The sequence below is a fragment of the Erinaceus europaeus genome, chromosome 17 (genome assembly GCF_950295315.1).
Source record: "Erinaceus europaeus chromosome 17, mEriEur2.1, whole genome shotgun sequence".
Classification (NCBI taxonomy): Eukaryota; Metazoa; Chordata; class Mammalia; order Eulipotyphla; family Erinaceidae; genus Erinaceus; species Erinaceus europaeus.
Window position 1 is genome coordinate 67123010 of NC_080178.1, and position 15516 is coordinate 67138525.

General features: G+C 47.1%; 2 protein-coding genes across 3 annotated transcripts; both read left to right on the forward strand.

Moving 5' to 3' along the window:
• The first annotated feature begins 46 nt into the window (after positions 1 to 46).
• LOC103117661 (olfactory receptor 52W1) lies at positions 47 to 4546 on the forward strand. The gene is made up of 2 exons (XM_007527774.3): positions 47 to 57; positions 3562 to 4546. The coding sequence occupies exons 1-2, from the start codon at positions 47 to 49 to the stop codon at positions 4544 to 4546; spliced, it is 996 nt and encodes a 331-aa protein (XP_007527836.3).
• Positions 4547 to 10335: 5789 nt separating this feature from the next.
• Positions 10336 to 15455, forward strand: C17H11orf42 (chromosome 17 C11orf42 homolog). 2 transcript variants are annotated; one of them, XM_007527773.3, is made up of 3 exons: positions 10336 to 10475; positions 14160 to 14958; positions 15236 to 15455. In XM_007527773.3, exons 1-3 carry the CDS (start codon positions 10404 to 10406, stop codon positions 15364 to 15366), a joined length of 1002 nt encoding a protein of 333 aa, XP_007527835.2. In that variant the 5' UTR covers positions 10336 to 10403; the 3' UTR covers positions 15367 to 15455. The 2 variants fall into 2 exon arrangements, with proteins under 2 accessions (XP_007527835.2, XP_060032931.1); XM_060176948.1 differs by having other exon boundaries at positions 10357 to 10484.
• Positions 15456 to 15516: the final 61 nt, after the last annotated feature.

The window sequence follows — 15516 nt, forward strand, 5'->3', positions numbered from 1 at the left end:
ACACCCAACACTGACAAGAAGAAAAACTGAATTGTTCAAATTAGTCATGGATTATCGGTAGGAGTGCAAAAACCACATCTTCTATGGAAAACAACTTGGCAACTTCTTCTAAAGAAATATCCAACAACCATATGATCCAAAAATATGTTCTTTGGCGTTTATCCCAGTGAAAAAAATCACATTTCACAGGCTGGGAGTATGGATGGACCTGCCAATGCCCATGTCCAGTGGAGAAGCAATTACAGAAACCAGAACTTCCACCTTCTGCACCCCATAAAGAGTTTTGGTCCATACTCCGAAAAGGATAAAGAATAAGGAAGCTTTGGTGCCAGGTGGTGACACACGTGGTTGAGCGCACGTGTTACAATGCACAAAGACCCTGGTTTAAGCCCCCAGACCCCACCTGTAGGGGGAAGCTTTGCAAGTGGTGAAGCAGTGCTGCAGGTGTCTCTCTGTTTCTCTCCCTATCTCCACCCTTCTCTCTCAATTTCTGGCTGTCTCTATCCAATAAATAAAAATTAAAAAAAAAAAAGAATAGGGAAGCTTCCAATGGAAGGGATGGGACACCGAACTCTGGTGGTGGGAACTGTGTAGAACTGTACCCCTGTTATCTTAGAATCTTATTCATCATTATTAAATCACTAATAATTTTTTTAATCAATGCTGCAAAAATCTGTATACATCGCACTACAGACATCCTTCAACAATGAATGGTTCAAGCTGTGGTACAGCCCTACCACAAAATGTCATCCAGCAATAAAAAGGAACGATTGATACATACAACTTGGAAGGAACTAAGCAGTCAAAAAAGCAATCACAAAAGGTTATGGTTCCAGACATATGATATTCACGAGATGGCAAAAGTAAAAACCTAGAGGTCATTGGTTGGTAGGAGTTACTGACAGGACTGCAGAGGTAAGGTGGAATGTGGGCGTGCCTATAAAAGGCAAAAAGAGGAGTTCTTGTCATGATGAAATTGTTGTCTATCTTGGCAATGTCAACTTCCTTCCTGGTATTGATAGTGCTTTGTAGTTTTGCAGCTTATGACCACTAAGGGAACTAATGAACGTTACATAGAACTTCTCGGGGCAATTTCTTAGTAATTTCTCCTTTTCCTATTTTTTAAAAATTCTATTTATTTTATTTATTTTGCCTCCAGGGTTGTTGTGGGAGTTAATACCTGCACCATGAATCCACTGCTCCTGGAGGTTATTTTTTCCCTTTTGTTGCCCTTGTTGTTTATCGTTGTTAGATAGGACAGAGAGAAATGGAGAAAGGAGGGGAAGACAGAGGGGGAAGGAAAGATACACACCTGCAGACCTGCTTCACTGTTTGTGAAGTGATCCCCACCCCTGTAGGTGGGGAGCCGGGGGCTCAAACCAGGATCCTTCCGCTGGTCCTTGCGCTTTGCGCCATGTGCATTTAACCTGCTGCGCTACCACCCGGCCCCCTTTTTCTATCTTTTTTAAAGAGAAATTGAGAAGGCGGGGGAAGGAGGGAGAAAAAGAGAGACACCTGCAGCAAAGTTCCACCACCTGTGAACCTTCCCCTCATTTCCTCTCCCCTCTGCAGGTAGAGATTGGAGCCATGAACCCAGGTCCTTGGGAATGGTAATGTGTGCACTCTATCGGGTGTGCCGCTGCCCAGCTTCTTATAGTTTCTAAATGCCATGTCCCCAGCTTATTTTTCCCATATTCTCCATGTTTTTATAGCATTTGCTTGCAGTGTGGTGACATGTGGGATTGCTCTCATTACAGCACAGAAATTGTATGTAGTGGGCTTGTGGTTGATGGTGAGTAACTTTTTTCTTTTCTCATCTTCATAGATACATAAAAGCTCCTGAAACTGCAGGGAACCCTGTCAGTCAGCAGTTTTGCACCACAGTGAGAAGCCATCAATATTTATTTATACACAACTACCTGGTAGGCATGATGATGAGCAGTGAAAACATTGTAACTAAGAAGCACTGCTGGTGATTTTTAAAGTCTGATGAGGAAAGAGACAAGTGATTATAATCAGATAGGGTGAATGCAGGGCCAGGCTGTGGTGCATCCTGTTAAGTACACATAGTAGTAAGCTTAAGGACCCAGGTTCAAGCCCCTGCAGGAGAGGTGTTTCTTAAGCACTGAAGCAGGTCTGTAGGTGTCTAATCTTCTCGCTCCCTCTCTATCTTCCCCTCCTCTCTGAATTTCTATGTCCTATCCAATAAAATGGAAAAAAAAAAAAAAAAACATCAGGAGCAGTGGATTTGTAGTGTCAGCACTGAGCCCCGGAGATAACCCTGGAGGAAAAAAAGAAAAAAAAAGAAAGAAAATAGGGTGAATGCTATTACAGAAACTAAGTCTTATCTTCCAGGCTTCAGGGGGTTGAACAAAGTCCTCCCAGTGGAAGTGTCTCCTTTCCCAGCTCTTTCCACTCCCTGAAGACAATGTTTCCATTGCTCCCATTTTCTGCCTTCTTAACTCTTTTGAGTTAGCACTGAGCAGACACTTAACAGGGAAGAGTTAACATGCTACACGTGGGAGGGGAAGGGCCCTGAGGGACGCAGGTTAAGAAGCCACATAAAAGGGCCCCACAGGCACCGGTCAGGAATTTCCCCCCATCTTCTGCTAGTGTTTGCTTCCTTGCCATCTATTCATTCAATAGTTATTAAGCTTCTGTTGCCGCCTGGATTCTGGGAGGAATCTGATCAAGCCCTCCTTCATCCTCAGAGATGCTTCTTCCTCTTACAACTTTTTCTCTGACTTGTCTTTTCCTCTTTTTCTGTCACCTCCACTCCCCCTACCCAGCAACCCCAAGAATGAGTGTAGATTGTGAAAAAAGAAGAGACAGAGAAGTTCCTGGTTCTTGTCGTTTATTTATTGCTGCCATTCCTCATTTTCTGTTGCTTCCCCAGGTCCAGTTCCAGTGATCTAGTTGATACGCAAGTTCACTGCTTCAGCGCCAAGTTAATAATAATGTAAGCATCTCAAGTCCCCAGACTGGCCCATCCCCTCGGGCTGCCAGCCTCATTCCGGATCCCCTCTGCCACCTCTCCCTGTTAACCCTTTTCTCTCTACTCTTTATTCTTGAATGTTAACGCTGGATGGCACTTAAGATGCCCACTCCCATTGTAGAGCTGAGGGGCTGAGGCCCAGAAGTTCTGCCTTAGGATACAGTCTGAGACAGGACTAGCCTGCTCCCTGCTCCCTACACAGCGCTGGCTTCTGGCCCTCCCAATCTACAGAGACCAAGACTGATTCTCCTTCCACTCTGAGAAAAAAAAGTATTCATCTCAGCTAAACTCCAACTGGAAGGCTCTGGCTTTTTCGGTAACTGCTGCCCTGACGTGCCACCCCTTCCCTTTTGTCACCATGCTTCTCCCCTACAATCCTCTGAAGCTCGTGCCCTAGCTAAGACTGTGACTTTGCTTATCCACCCACAACCCTCGCCAGAGTTCTAACCCTGTAGCTCAGCCCAGCATCACCACTCGTCATACTCCATGGCAGGATGGGCGGCACCACCAAAATCTCACCCTTTGTCTGTCCCACACTGGAAGTCATGCCCCCATGAGCCTTAAAGCACTGCCCGCACCCACCACAAAATGGCAGGAGCTCCCCAGTCCAACTGCACCTCCCCACGCCCATCCTCCTTCCTACTAACTGGTATCCCCGGGCTAGTGGGAACCCAGGGCTGGCTAACACTGGTCTTTGGGCCCATGTACGTACTGGCCTTGCTGGGCAATGGATCACTGCTGGGAGTGGTGCAGGTGGAGTCTGCACTGCACCAGCCCATGTTTCTACTCCTGGCCACACTGGCAGCCACAGATATAGGCTTAGCCACATCTGTAGCCCCGGGATTGCTGGCCGTGCTGTGGCTTGGGCCTCGGTGGATGCCATACGCCGCCTGCCTGGCCCAGATGTTCTTTGTCCATGCGCTGATGGCCATGGAGTCTGGGGTGCTGTTGGCCATGGCCTGTGATCGTGCCGTGGCTGTAGGTCGGCCACTGCACTACTCCAGCCTGGTCACCAAAGCCCGCGTGGGCTATGCAGTGCTGGCCCTGGCCCTGAAAGCTGTGGCCATTGTTGCCCCTTTCCCCCTGCTGGTGGCACGGTTCGAGCACTTCCGAGCCAAGACCATACACCATGCCTACTGTGCGCACATGGCCGTAGTGGAGCTGGTGGTAGGTAACACTCGGGCCAACAATTTGTACGGACTGGCCCTTTCCCTGGCTGTGTCCGGTGTCGACATTCTGGGAATCGCGGGTTCCTATGGGCTCATTGCCCACGCCGTACTGCAGCTGCCCACCCGAGAGGCCCGAGCCAAAGCCTTCGGGACATGCAGTTCCCACATCTGTGTCATTTTGGCCTTCTATGTGCCTGGTCTCTTCTCCTACCTCACACACCGCTTTGGTCGTCACACGGTCCCGAAGTCCGTGCACATTCTTCTCTCGAACATCTACTTGCTGCTGCCGCCTGCCCTCAACCCCCTCATCTATGGGGTCCGGACCAAGCAGATCAGGGAACGGCTTCTGGAAATCTTCCCATTCAAGAAAAAACAGTTCTAACGGCCAGTGGAAACTACAGGTGAAGAGGGTGGAGTCTGGATGTGTGGCTTATGTGTTCTGCATCCCATGATCTGCATGTGACTGTGATAATTACAAAACAGGTGTTGTCTGTGAAGCCCCTCTATGGGTACCACTTACACCTGCACTATCTGGCGCAGCCATGGATCCTGCCTGGAGGAGGCAAGAGGCACAAGTTACACACTGTCACGCAGGGCAGCTGGGGAGATGCCAGAGCTGGGAAAGCATTAGACTTACATGCCTGAGGTTCCTGGTTCGATTCCCAGCACTGTGTGTACTGCAATGATGTTCTGGCTCCCCCCCCCCCCCCCCCCGCCTCATGTGAAACTCTCTCATATGTAATAAGATAAATCTTCAAAGAATTAGATCAGGGAATTATGGGATCATGATACTAGTGATTTTAAGTCACCACCAGGCCCCATCGCTTTAATTTACCTGCCCACATTCCCACAGAGGCTCCTCTACAGTTCTACAGTTTCTAGGCCTGGCAGTCTGGGAATAGTGGCACTGCCTTGGGAGACAAGGGTTAGGGTACTTGTCTGTGGTCACAGTCCTCCCTGTTCCTGGAGCTGGCTTCTATTTCCAGTCTGTCCTTAGCGATGGAGTTAGACAGAACTGTCCTCCAGTACTGGGAGAATCTGGATTGTGTCGGGGGGGGTCACAGTTTGGATAGGGCACTGAACTTTAAGACATTCACAGTTCAGAGAATCTTCGTGGTTTCATGTGTAACTATCCTGTCCCCCCAACTCCATTCCTGCCAGTGTCAAAAATGAGTGGCTTGAATCTCTCCCTGCTTTCGGAGTCGGGGATCCAACTGAAAGAAATGTTGGTATCCTAGAAAATTGTTTTAACCACTTCGCCTGTTTGCCTGGAGTCCAAAGTCCCTTAATAATCTTTCTTCTCTTGCATCCTCATCCAAGAATCTAGAATTCAGAAACAAAATCCTCAGCAGCACCCCCAGTTGTCCTGGCCAATATGACCAGCAGCAAGAGTTCAGTGCAATGTGATGGAACAGGAATTATGTCACACTGCTGAGGCTGCCCGAGGGTAGCAATATTAAGCAGGAAGTGCCGTGGTGTTGCACAATAGGGTCTCTGCTTTCAGCTCAGATGCTATGCTGCAAGGAACTATTTATCCAGAAAAATCTTTGAGGTGCCAGGAGCACCTGGTTGAATGTACATGTTACAGTGCACAAGGAGCCAGGTTCAAGCCCCCCGGCCCCCACCTGCAGGAGGAAAGTTTCACAAGTGGCAAAGCAGGGCTGCAGGTGTCTCTCTGTCTCTCTTCCTCTCTATCTCCCCCCTTCTCTCGATTTCTGATGATCTCTACCCAATAAATATTATTAAAAATTTTTGAAAAGATTATTTGACACCAGCATGAGTCTAGAAAGAGAAGCACTGCAAAGGGCAGGGAGTTATTGTTATGAGATTAGAGAATGCTGGAGTCTAAGTGGGCAGACCAAAGCTCTCTGAGAAGAGAGATCTCTCAACCACATGTATTGGCATTTGCCACGAACACCTGAGCCTGGAGCGATTGTGGCCAGTGAACAAGTGCTGGACCAAGCACTTGGGATGTGATATAGAGCAGGATGCTGGAGCCCTGTAAGGGGTCTGATGGGTCTGACCTGGTCATCATGAACAAGGAGCTAAGAGAGAATCCAGAAGGTACTGGCACAGTGAGTGAAGTCAAATGGGCAGAGTGGACATCTAAGCCCACAGAGGGTGTGGGCTCAGTCATTCTCAAAGTCAACATTTTTTCATAGTTTCATCAAGTCAGAAGTCTTCCAAGCAACAGTTTTGTGGATAATTATGACGATATGCTAATCCCAACTGGGCCGTGAGTCTTTAAGAGGTTGATACCCGTCTTTGAGGGATTCCTCTTCAATAAATCAATCCTGATCAAATAATTAGAGATGCCAACAAGGACATATGCAGTAAAATGTTTAGCAGTAAAATGTTTATTACAACATTATAAATATAAAGAAACGTGTATGTCTGACAATCCTGTGTCTCACACACATACTCACACATACTTTTTCTCCTTTCTCTTCTGGTACATGGAAAGAGAAATCAATTGTGTTCAATGTTCACAAGAATTCAGTCAACCACCCACCCACCCACCCACCACAGGAGGCCTCTTTCCTAAGGCACCTTCACTACCTGGCTGTGTACAATTCTCAAAGGGTTCCCATACTGCATACTGACCACTGTAAAAATGTTCTCCCTTTAAGTCAAAAATTTGTCCCTGTAGGCGAGTGTATATATTTTGTTCTGAACATTTGTGTTTTGAGACTGCACACATACTATGTGATGTATTGAAAAGGCTTTGCTAGCAGCCCTGTGCTACTCAGAACCTTAGAACAACTATCAGCCTATACTCCCTTATCTATAATTCCACCATAAGAAATCTCTCAACAATAACCTTTTCCATAACTTTGGCCCCAAATCAATATGAATTGTCATGATCTTATTTACAGTATTTGTGTCCCTGTTTGACTCTTTATACATTTAGCTGCAGAAATACTGATATGTTTGTTTCCGGGACACTGCCCCAAAATTCACTATATGATGTAGGCACTCTGTTTCCTCTCTTAAAACAAACAAACAAATAAAGTAGGGGACTGGGTGGTGGCGCACCTGGTTGAGTGCACAAGTTACAATGCGAAAGGACCCAGGTTCGAGTCCCTGGTCCCCAAGCTTCACAAGTGGTAAATTAGTACTTCAGATGGCTCTCTTGTCTCTCTTCCTCTCTATCCCCCCCTTCCATCTTGATTTCTGGCTGTCTATCCAATAAATAAATAAAGATAATAAAAATTTTTAAAAAATTTTAATGAAATGAGAATTTTTTTAAAAATTAAAATTAAAAAAAAAATCTTTCAATTTTTTGAATTCCAAAACAAATCTATTCTTAGAGTTCAGCTAGGGGGCCGGGTGGTAGCGCAGTGGTTTAAGTGCACATGGTGCAAAGTGCAAGGACCAGTGCAAGGATCCCGGTTCAATCCCCCAGCTCCCCCCACCTGCAGGAGGGTTGCTTCACAAGCGGTGAAGCAGGTCTGCAGGTGTCTTTCTCTCCCCCTCTCTATCTTCCCCTCCTCTCTCGATTTCTCTCTATTCTGTCCAACAACAATGACAGCAATGGCAACAACAACAACAACAACAAGGGCCACAAAAGGGGAAAAACAGCTTCCAGGAGCAGTGGTTTCGTATGGAGCCCCTGGAGGCAAAAGAGAGAGAGAGAGAGAGAGAGAGAGAGAACTCAGATAAGGGTTTAGGGTCTCCTAAAATTATCCCTACAGCCTGAACAGCCCCTGCATGTGTGTTCGCCTCATGCTCTCATTTCAGTCACCCCTCAGGTATGCTGCAGGTGAACTGTTCCTTTTCCCTCAGGGAGAACCCACAACATACAAAGCCATAGGCCCACAAGCATGGTGTGGTCCAGATAGTCCAAGAACTCATCTGTTCCACCCAGGACTCAGCTGTCATCTATTTTTCTTCAGTAACTTTCAGTTTCCAGTTATAAGCCAAGAGCAGACAGACCTGCCTGGTGTCAGAGTAGAGGCATACAGAATCTGGGAGCCCAGGGAATCATGGTAATCAGCCAACAAACCAGACAAGATAGAGGAGGCCCGGTAGTGGTGCATCTGGTTGAGCACACATTACCATGCTCAGGGACCCGGGTTCAAGCCCCTGCTTCCCACCTGCAGGGGAGGACGCTTCACAGTGCTGTAACAGGTCTGTAAATGTCTCTCTTTCTCCCTTTCTAGCTCCCTCTCCCCTCTCAATTTCTTTTTTGTCCTGCTTAATAAAATAGAAGGGGGGAAAACAGAAAAAAAATGGCTGTCAGGCTTCTTAGTGCTAACACCAAGCCCCAGTGTAGTCCTGGTAGCAAAATAATAAAATAATAATAGCTTCAGGATAAGGGATTCATCAGAACTCAATCTCCCCCTACCTCTCTGAACTCCTCTTTTTAAAAAAAAAGAAAAAAAAAGATCCCAGAGATACTTTTCATTCAATTCCACTAACAGCCCTGCATCCTCATCCTGGAACCCTCAGGATATGGGGTGCTTTGCTCTCTCCCTCAGTGGCCCTGTACCCTGCATCTCTGTCTCCTTGCACTGATTGTCACTTTTGCTCCCATGTCTCTTGTCCTAGTGAAAGTCACTTTCTCTCTACTTCTACCTATGTAAGAGGCTTTGTTTGACTCATCTTAACAAGAAACTTGGTGTTTCTGATTTGGTTTCATTCTGCCCATTTCCTTGTCACAGCAAAGACAGTGATCTGAACTAGACGAGCCTTCCCATCACACACTCAAGTGAGCAGAGTTCTCCCTTGATGAAAAGAAACTTTTGGGCAATGAATAGCAGGCATGGATTTAAATTTCAGAACTTCCATTAACTCACTGGGACTAGTTTATGTAACCTCTCTGGTCCTGTTTCTTCACTTGTAAAATAGAGAAATAATAGTATCTTCCTAGAACTTGCTAAGATAATGCATTCAGAGTGTTGAGTACAGTCCCTAACATATAAGATTAAACACACATTTTATGCTATTTCCTGCTTGGGGGGCAGAGACTGGTGAGCACTGTCAAATCTTTATTCAAAGACCTAGCGCCCACCCACACTTCAGCTTTGTCAGGAGCCTTGTCCTCCCTTGTGGCCAGGTGTATCTCTTTAAGGAAATGTTTCTTGACAATTTCAGAGTACCTCCCCTGTGCTCCAAACTCATTCTAACTCTTCCAGGTCTGTGCTCTGTGGAACACACAACACACACACACACACACACACACACACACACTTTTCTTAGGCACAAAGGGGAAGTCCCAGATAGGATAGAGAGAGAGAGAGAGAGAGAGAGAGAGAGAGAGGATTCATATAACAGATAAGGGACAGGCTGGGAAAGAAGCTACTAAAAAGTTCCTCTGGAGAGATTCTTTTCACATAAAGCACCAGGTTGAAATCTCTGGGCAGAGACAAGGGCACGTCAAGCATAGACTAGGTCAGACTAGACACTGAGCAGCCTCGGACAGGGAGTGCCACCTAAGGAGAAATTTCTTCAAATCTACCTGGGAAATTCTGGCTTCCTGAAAAAAGCTCTCCAGTTACTAAGGCAACAATGTCCAAATTAGATTCTTATTTTCCATGCTGTCACCACCCAGCATGGCACCACCTACACACACACCTGGTTTTCACTGCAAGTGTAACCAACTCGTTATTATTGGGCTTCAACCTAAATGGTCCATTACAGTCACTTGGGGAGCCTGCAGAAATCCTGATGCCCAGGCCCACTACCACCAATTTATTCAGAACTACTGAGGGGCGGGGGAAATCAGGCAGAAATAAATTTATAAGCTCCTGGGTAATTCTGAAGTACACCCAAGGCTGAGAACTACTGTTTGGACTTCAGTTTAAGTTCTGATCTCTATGTCTCCTCATGTCATTCAAGACTCTGACCCAACCAACCAAAATCATTTGCTGCTGACAAACAGCATAGCAAACTGCATCAAGGAATTGAAGAGGCAAGATCTAATCCTCTTTCCTTAGAGAATTCACACACACACACACACACACACACACACACACACTCTCCTCTGCATCATTCTTCCCCCATACAGCAGAGCAGATTAGTTCAAGAGTATGAGTTCAGGCTAAGGGAATAGCAAGGTTAAGAAAGTGTCTGCTTCCTCCTACCCAACAGCCCACCATCACCAAGCAGGACCTCTATGACCTCATGCTGGAGTAAGTCAAAGCCTAAGGCCAGGAGCCTCACCTCCCTGGGCAGCCTGGGGTTCCTGCAGCAGCCACTGCCCTCCTACACAGCCCTAGTCTCTCCTACCTCCCACCATGTTGGATGGTACCCCCCACCTGCTGACACTGGATGAAGCTGATGTCACCTGGACGCTCATCAAGGATAAGGTGGGTCAGGTAAGAGGGTCAAAGAGGAAGTCGACCTACTAGGTGTGAGCAGTGATGGGAAGCCTGGAGACTTATTCAGTGCTCACATATGACTCAGGCACCACACGTAGTGCTTTGTACAAACCACCAATGTAATCACCATCAGAATGATTCTTTGAAAGGCAATGTCTAGGGAATGATGAGAGCAGAGGAGGAACATGATTAAGAGTAAGAGTTAGGGGGTCAGAAAGGCTTCCTGCAAGGAATGACATTCCACTTAGGCAAGCAAGAGTCACTTAATAAAACCTGAATGAGTTCACAGGGTGAGTGGACAGTATGTTAAATCACAGAGCTGATGCAAAAACCAAAAGAGGAGAAAAGGAAAATGTGTTTTTGGGAGCTGCAGATTTTCCCCTAGAACAGAATTCAAAAGGGCAGTGGTGGGGGAAAAAAAATAATAAGATTAAGGAAACACAGAAGATAGTGAGGAAAGGCCCTGTCGACTTTCTAAAAGAACTTCTGACCTCTTCACAGACATCCCCTCCATCTTAATTTCCAGAGTGAGAAATAGCAGGAAATATCAGTTGCAGTTCTACCTAACAAGTTCTACCAAATCTAGACAGTCACAAATTTCTAAGGCTTGAGAATTTAGGCATCAAGTTCTACTTACATGATGTGACTACAAAGGACACTAACAGAAGGCAGCCCAGCAAGTTTAAAAGAACCATTCTAAATTGGTGCCTACCAGATGCAAACCAGGAAAGGACTTCCCCTGCCGCACTAGAAGTCATGACCTCAAAGGTCAGCTTCCCAAGGAAGCGGAAATGGGTCTTCCCAATATTAATCACTGCTTTCTATTTAAAGTGGTATAAAAATTTGGCCCTGAGCTAGATCAGTCAGAATTGTGTGAAGGTAAACAGCATCTCCAAGTATTAAAAAGCCACACAATCTCTGAGTATCAGAAAAAAACTCCCTGTCCTATTTAAATAGAAATTGGTTAGTCAGGCTAGCAATGTGCAGGGTAAACTAGGTGTTACGTGACAAATCAGGAAGAAGGACATCTTTAAGTGATGTGGTTTCCTCTCTCTAGCTCTCTTGGCACTTTGCAGAGCATGTGGTTAAAGAGAAGAGCCCCCCATTCAGAATTCAAATCAACAAAAGTGTATCCACAAAGATAAGCTTCAAGCATCACTTTCTGGGGCTTCCCCTGAGACATCTAAATATATAGGTTTTTAAAAGTTCACAGCACTCCCACCTACAAGTCAAAGTACAGAGGAAGGTCTTACAATAATCACTATAGTACAGAACTGTGTGCGCTACTCTTCTTCTTTTTAATTGCCACCAAGGTTATTGCTGGGGCTCAGCGCCAGCACTAAAAATCCGCTACTCCCAGTCGCCATCTTTTTCCTTTTTTTTTATCTTTTATTTTTTTCTATTAGAGAGGACAGAGAGAACAGTGAGATAGAAAGAGAGAAAGATAGACCTACTCCACCACTTGTAAAGTGGACCTCCTGCAAATGGGATCAGGGTTTGTCAATGTGTGCGCTTACCCAGGTGCGCCACTGCCCGCTCCGCTTACTCTACTTTACGCTAGCCACTAGAATCCTCAAAGGTAAGAAAAGGATTTAATAAAACCTCCGTGACAGGTTCATGTCTACATTTTGAGAAGAGTCTCCAGCTTAATCAGAGGTTAAACTTTTAACAGAAATTTGAACTGTAAGAACTAGGTTTTTCCAATGTCATATTCTTGTTAGAGGAACTTCTGGAGACGCTTATTTGTCTTATCTGTGTTAAGATCCCCGGCACCAAGGGAGCAGCTAAGGTAGAGTTCTCTGGTTGCGTGTGATGAGTGGACTTTTCACTTTCATGGAGCAGAGCCTTTTACATAAAACTACCAACGCAACACCCCTTTCCTCTCACCCCTGGAGCCCCGCTGGCTCTTCTCAGAGGCCATTTCTTCAGCTTACTGCCCTCAAGTCAAAAGAAAATGTTCAAAATGTCTTAGTGAAGCAAAGGAGATCAAGTGATGGAAAATTCTTTCATGCAGTCAAGAAAGAATGCTAGTTATACCCCCAAGCAGATAGCAGAGTCTTCAGGACACCCAGTTTGTCCCAAGTAGTGACACAACTCACTAGCTACCCTCTCAGGTGAAGAAGTTATATTTTCAGAACAGCTCTATGTAGCAAAAGCAGATCCTAAGTGATTGGTCAAGTCTACCAGGGAGCTAGCTGAGCTGGCAGGCCTTTCTATGAGCAGAGACACAGACATATGGGGTTTGGGGGCTTGGGTGAGAAATAGAGCACAATCCACTTTCAGAATAAGTCTCAAACATGAAAGGAGTGCAAGAGGGAATCTCTGTGCTCCCTGGAAGAATCTAGAGCCATGAGCCTGAGTCAATGACATCCAAGACGTGTCAAGACCCTACTAGAGAGGATCTGACAGGATTTCCCAGGTGGTCATGAAGTTAAATTTACCAACCCCTAAACGGTCAAGACAAGATGGCCCAAACCAAATGGAACTGGAATCCTTAAAAGCATAACAGGGGAAGAGGGGGTTGCAATGGGACACCCAGTCAAGGGCACATGTGACATGCACAAAGACCCAAGTTCAAGCCCCCAGTCCCTACCTACAGGGGGGAAGCTCCTCAAGTGGTGAAGTAGTGCTGCAAGTGTCACTCATCCTCTCTATCTTCCACTCCCCTCTCCATTTCTCTCTGACCAATCAAATAAATTAAATCAACACACACACACACACACACACACACACACACACACACACACACACACACACACACTGGAAATGGCACTAATAAATAATCTGTAACTAGGACAGAAGGTATATACTAAAGAGTTAGAAACAGTGTAGAATGAACATTCCAAAGGCATTTCTGGGTAATCATCCTGATGTCACCCATCTAGCCAATCACTTAAGAATAATCCCTGAGGATTCATTTTCCCATATCCCTTAAATTACTAAGTTTTACTAATTTTGTATCCTAAATATCATACCCTATCATTTTAGTTCAGGACTCACCGTATCCTGCCTGCAGTGCTACATCACTCTTGGCTTACCGCTTATCTCATTTCATGTGTTACTACAAATTAGCTCTCTAAAACTATTTGAGCTTATCCTTCGTACATAAGAGTCTTGCAAATGGTTCCCTTCACTTTTCGGCTACATAATCGAGTTCCTGTGGGTGTCCCTCACTCCCTACACTTGAGTATTATGTAACTGCAGGTCCCTGACGACGGGCGTCTTAGGTGATGCCCAGGTGTATGCCAGCTCTTCCCTCTCCCTGAATGGATGGACCTTTCTCCCTTACCTGGCTAATGCATTACAACTCAAGTATTACCACCTAGAGACCTTTGTGCATAAGTTGAATGACTTGTGGTTCGGTTGTTATTATTTGCTTAGCTAACTACAGTGTACATTTTTGGCTCCATTAGACGGAGCTATATTAGGACAAGGACAGACTCTCATTCTTTCATGTTTCCCCCAGTATCTAGCAAAGTCTGGCATACAATAGACACTCGGGGTTTTGCTAGAGGGGACTGGGAGGTGAGCAGGAAGTCTAACAGTCTGAGCCCAATGTGGAGATGTAATCAAAGACTAGAAGAGCCCATCGAGAGTAGGCTAGAGGGTGTTAGTTAGCCAGTTCATTCCTAATGCTAACACAGTTCCCGACCTAAAATTGGCCACCTGCAGGTTATCGAGGAGCGCTTTGGAAGCAATGTGGTGGCAGTGCCTTTCCTGTCGGACGCCACCTGCTACGATCTATTGGGTGTGTTAATAAAACAGTCCCGCCCAGCGCACACCCGCCTGGTCCTGCCGGGGCGGCAGGGCCGGCGGGCACTCCAACCGGTGGGGCCACTCCCCAGCCTTCTGGAGCAGGCAGGATCTGAGGGTGCCTTTGCCCACTGCACCCGGGAATACTCACCCAATGGCAGAGCAGAGTTAGCCTATGAAGAAATGCGTCTGCTGGATGGGCAGCCCTGCCGGATCCGCCTACATATGGGAGGCCTGCGTAAGAAGGTAGCCTTTCTTCTGCTGCCACCAGGGCAGGTGAGCCTACAGCAGAGTCTTCCCTGGCTCCGAAGTACCCACAGCGTCTATGTCATCTACCAGGTCTTCTCCTGCTCCTGGCTACAGATGGGACTGTCGCCTACAGCCCGTGAGCCCCAGCTGCTCCGGTTACAACGGTCACTGCCTATTGCCTTTTCCTGCCTAAAGTTTGCACTGCAGCCCAAGGGAGTGCTGGGACCACAGAAGTCCCTGGCCAAAGATCCACTGCCCCATGGTGCCACCTGGGTCAGACCGAACCTCAGCATCATGCCACCTCTGGCCCCCGTATCAAACCCTGTCAATAGCCCCGAAGCTGCTGCTCTGCCCCCACCTGTCCCAGCCCCACCCACACCACCACCCCAGGAAGGGCCAGATGGCAGACCCACAAGAGTCTCCTACAAGGGTCGAAACCCCTTCCGAAGGGGGCCCCAGATGTTGTCAGGTACTGAGAGGGGACATGAAGATGAGAGGGATGGGACTGAGTGGAGGGAGAAGACATGGGTGTCGAGCGCAGACACGTGTGGAGGTGCCCCTAACTCTGGCCTGGATTCTGGTGGAGGAGGGGGATGGACTGGGGGAGCCGGGGAGGCCGAAGCGGAAGCATGGTCTTGGAGGGAGGGTGGAGGTGGAAAGCACAGCAGACAGGACCGGAGGGAGGAACAAGGGAGGAAGAAAGGCCAGAGCATGAGTCAAGCTGTAACTATCCCCAACCCTGGCAGAGAACTGGCTCTTCAGTCCCCGCAGCCCCCCACCAGGAGCTCAGGGTGGGGGCCCCGGGGACCCCGACCGGCACTCCATGTCCCTGCCCCTGCTGCAGGGTCTGTCCTCAGAGTTCGACAGCGACGACTGAAGCCGAGGCAAGAGACGCTGGGGGCAAGACCCCCAAGGTCTGGCATAGGGATACTGGTCCCCAATAAACATCAGCTGCTGCTCCCCAAACCGTCCTGGGCCCATGCTGCTTCTTCCTTCTAGGATCTGGAGAAGAGACGCGTCCCTACTT

Bases quoted from the DNA above. Each gene is read 5' to 3' on its own strand.
- C17H11orf42 (XM_060176948.1), top strand. From the start codon at position 10,404: ATGTTGGATGGTACCCCCCACCTGCTGACACTGGATGAAGCTGATGTC. The intron at 10,485-14,159 runs GTAAGAGGGTCA...GGCCACCTGCAG, and splicing joins TCAAGGATAAGGTGGGTCAG to GTTATCGAGGAGCGCTTTGG. The intron at 14,959-15,235 runs GTACTGAGAGGG...CAACCCTGGCAG, and splicing joins GGGGCCCCAGATGTTGTCAG to AGAACTGGCTCTTCAGTCCC.